We start from the raw sequence: 3,224 nt of genomic DNA, 5'->3' as shown, positions 1-3,224 counted from the left end.
CCATGGGCTGAATATCCCCCACTATGTCAGGCTGCCCAGGGCTCCATCCAACCTGGCCTTAAACACCTCCAGGGATGGAACATCCACAGCTTCTCTGGGTTACCTGTTCTAAATAAGAAAACTCAGCAGATCCAGATTCTACCCTCTTTCTTTCTAGTCTACAGTTCTAATTAATAACATTTTTCTGTAGATATCATGATGAGATTTTTTTGAGTGAAATGGAGCTTTGTGCCCGATGGATACCGTAGCTGAAGTGCTGGAAGCAACTAAGAAGAGTTTGGTAGACTAACTTTGTAGGAAGAAATGAAAAGCTCAAGGGGATAACAAGTCTGAGGGAATCATTTCAGCTGGAGAAGAAATTGATTTAAATCAGCTAGAAATGGAGAGCTGTCTGCTGTACACAGTTCACATGACATTTTGAGAAGATGTGGAAATACAAGCTTTAAATTATACAGGCTCAGAAATACCAGTGGAAACCATGACACGGTGTAAATTATTTTCCTGTTCTCATCTGGTCATCTCCCTCCAGAGCACCAACACTCTGTTATGCAAGCACATTATTTCACAGAACGCCATTATTTTCCTAAAGTCTATTATTCTCCAATTTTGCCTTAAAAATAAAATAAAATAATAAAAAAGGCTTTGAAACTATTTTTAATTACATTATAGAAAGAATCCTGTGTAATTTTGCATTCACACAACTCTCTTCAGTGTGTCTTCAGTGACCTACACAAATGACAGAATTGGAATAGTAGGTTAAAATCTCCACCATTTAGGTGATAAAAGGTGATATTTCAAAAATTGTTTTCTAGAAAAATTCTTTCACAAATGTTAGTGTTCCTTTTATGGCATCACATATACATTTCTAGATGTAATCTTATATAGAAATTATAAATACTATTTATCATACATCTTTTTATAATCATGGAGATTTTATATTATAGTAATAATATACAATATTTATTCATTTCTGTATACAGTTGTAAACATAATTGGCCTATGACAGGTTTATTTTCCCTCAATTCATCAAGGATACTGAAAATTAAGTAGAAAGAGAGTGAAAAATCTCTAATTCATTCTGCAGTGAAAACCCTTAGCTTCACTGTTCATGACCTTTGTCAGCAAGTCCAGGAAATGGTACTTCCCTATTGCTCAAGAAGGAATATAAATCTTTCAAAGTACACAGCAAACATTTCACAGTATTGCAGCATATATTGTATGTTACTGCGGTCTTTACAAACATGACTGAATTTAGCACTTCTGTTTTTGTCTATGAAGTATCCACTGAATTTTGTAAATTAGACTTCAGTCTGCTCAGTATAGAATCGTGTAACTAGTGTGCTAGAAGCACTGAGTATAAAATCAAATCCGTTTCATGCATGTTAACCATAATGCTCATAAAAATCACATTAGGAAACAGAAAGTCTGAATTTTCTTCTTTTTGTTAATAATTCGAAAATCTAAGATTCGTGAATAAATTTTATGTGAAGTAGAATTGAAGTATATTAAGTAGTTCAAACTAATGATTCTGAAAACTCGATATCTGAATAAGCAGAATAGTCCCTTAGAAAATAAAGATCTTCCTTTGAAATTCCAGTCTTTGCCTGCAGTGATGAATTCTTTTCAGGTAGGTTTCTTAAGGGTAGTCTTTTTTCCTACTGTTTCAATAGCAACACATGTTCAGTTGTTTTCTTTTGTTTGCCTAATATTTACCATACATCACTTTCAATTATATTGGAAAGAAAAACACCGAATCCATGAGATAAAAGAAAATCCAAATTTTTTTATTTTGCCATCAATTCCATATTGTAAACCAAGAGTCAGTTTCCTGGGAGGTCAAACAAAAAAATGTAGCAATCATTTCATCTGTGCTATCAAACTCCATAATTTATTTAAAATAAATTTAACACAAGTGGAGAAATGTACTTCAGAGAACAGCAAAATTTGATTATATTTGTGTCACCTAAAGTATTTCATGCGAAAAAATTGCAAATAAGGAAAACAATGCTTTAAGATAAAAAAGAAATAGCATTATATTAAACGTACTTTATGTTCACATTTTAGTCACGACTTGGTGATATGTAGCAAAAATAGAATACTGCTGGTAAAATCTTCTATTGCTTATTCCAAATTTAGATTTCCTACAGTATCATTACTATGATTATTATTATTATTTTCAAAAAAAAGGAAATAATACAAATGATACATAGCATATAAAAAGGAATGGCTGTAAAATACAGTATCAAAGGAGTTATCCTGTGACAAACTCAGTGTTTTCAGACAGAAAAATTTCAGCTGCTTAAGTCATTCAAAAGGACAGAAAAGCTCAAATTTTCAATACATAGCAGAATAAAAGGCTAATTTGCAATATAGCTAAAACTGAAAAAGTAATTGAGCAAGAAGAATGGGAAAGATAGGGAAAATGCAAAAGGAATCATGCTTAGACACCACAGTCTTGTCTTGTACTGGTCACTCCGTCGTTCAAGTGACCAGTAACACACAGTGGCACAAGTACCCAAGTGTCACCAGCTGTCAGCCACCTCACTTTGCACTGGCTGGCCACCAATGCCGCTGTGCCGAGAGCCATCTCACAGCTAGAGGGACTACGTACCTGGCTCGGAGTGGAAATTGATGCTCCCTGTGCTAGGAACTGAGCACATGGGGCAGACGTTGGCAAATCCGCGTCCGTGATGTAGAAGCCATGCTGATGAAGGCGACGGACAAAATCTTTCATGTTGCCAACATCAAAGACTTGGAGAGTTCCTCCTCTGGCCAGTACTTCCGCTCTGAAGAATGCCTCCTCAATCACAATGAAGTCTCCCTCATCGCCCCACCGAATGGACTGGAAGCCAACACTTTCAACAACTTTCCAGAGGGTGTTGAGAAAGGAGCACGATGTCATGTCACTGTCATAGCCGCAGCACTTCTCAGTAAGACCGCGGCATTGTCTTTTGGCACTGACTTCCCCGGGAGAAAATGGGGAAGCCTTCTCCTCTTGGAGAGGCCCAAGGGCAGCATGCGCAGCTGCTCTTTTAGCACCGAGTCGGCGGGCAGCAGATGCCGAGACTGCCGCCTCGGTGCTTGGAACAGAGACACCCGATGTTTCTGAGGAAGGTGTCTCCATTGCAAGTCGGAATTGGTCACCTGGGCAGAAATTCCTGTCCACAACCGCTCGCGCAGCCAACAAGGCTTGTCCTCCCACCAGCAGCAGGAAGCGCACAGCC

General features: G+C 37.8%; 1 protein-coding gene across 1 annotated transcript; it reads right to left on the bottom strand.

Annotated features, from left to right (window-relative positions):
• Window positions 1–2,440: 2,440 nt before the first annotated feature.
• LOC122181178 (heat shock transcription factor, Y-linked-like) lies at window positions 2,441–3,124 on the bottom strand. The gene has a single exon (XM_042873541.1). The coding sequence runs from the start codon at window positions 3,122–3,124 to the stop codon at window positions 2,441–2,443; it is 684 nt and encodes a 227-aa protein (XP_042729475.1).
• Between the last annotated feature and the right edge of the window lie 100 nt (window positions 3,125–3,224).

This window comes from Lagopus leucura, unplaced genomic scaffold (assembly GCF_019238085.1).
Source record: "Lagopus leucura isolate 7727_CA_CO unplaced genomic scaffold, USGS_WTPT01 Super-Scaffold_100009, whole genome shotgun sequence".
In the NCBI taxonomy this organism is placed as follows: domain Eukaryota; kingdom Metazoa; phylum Chordata; class Aves; order Galliformes; family Phasianidae; genus Lagopus; species Lagopus leucura.
Note: the sequence above shows the minus strand (reverse complement) of the source record. Positions and strands in the feature narration are given on the sequence as shown.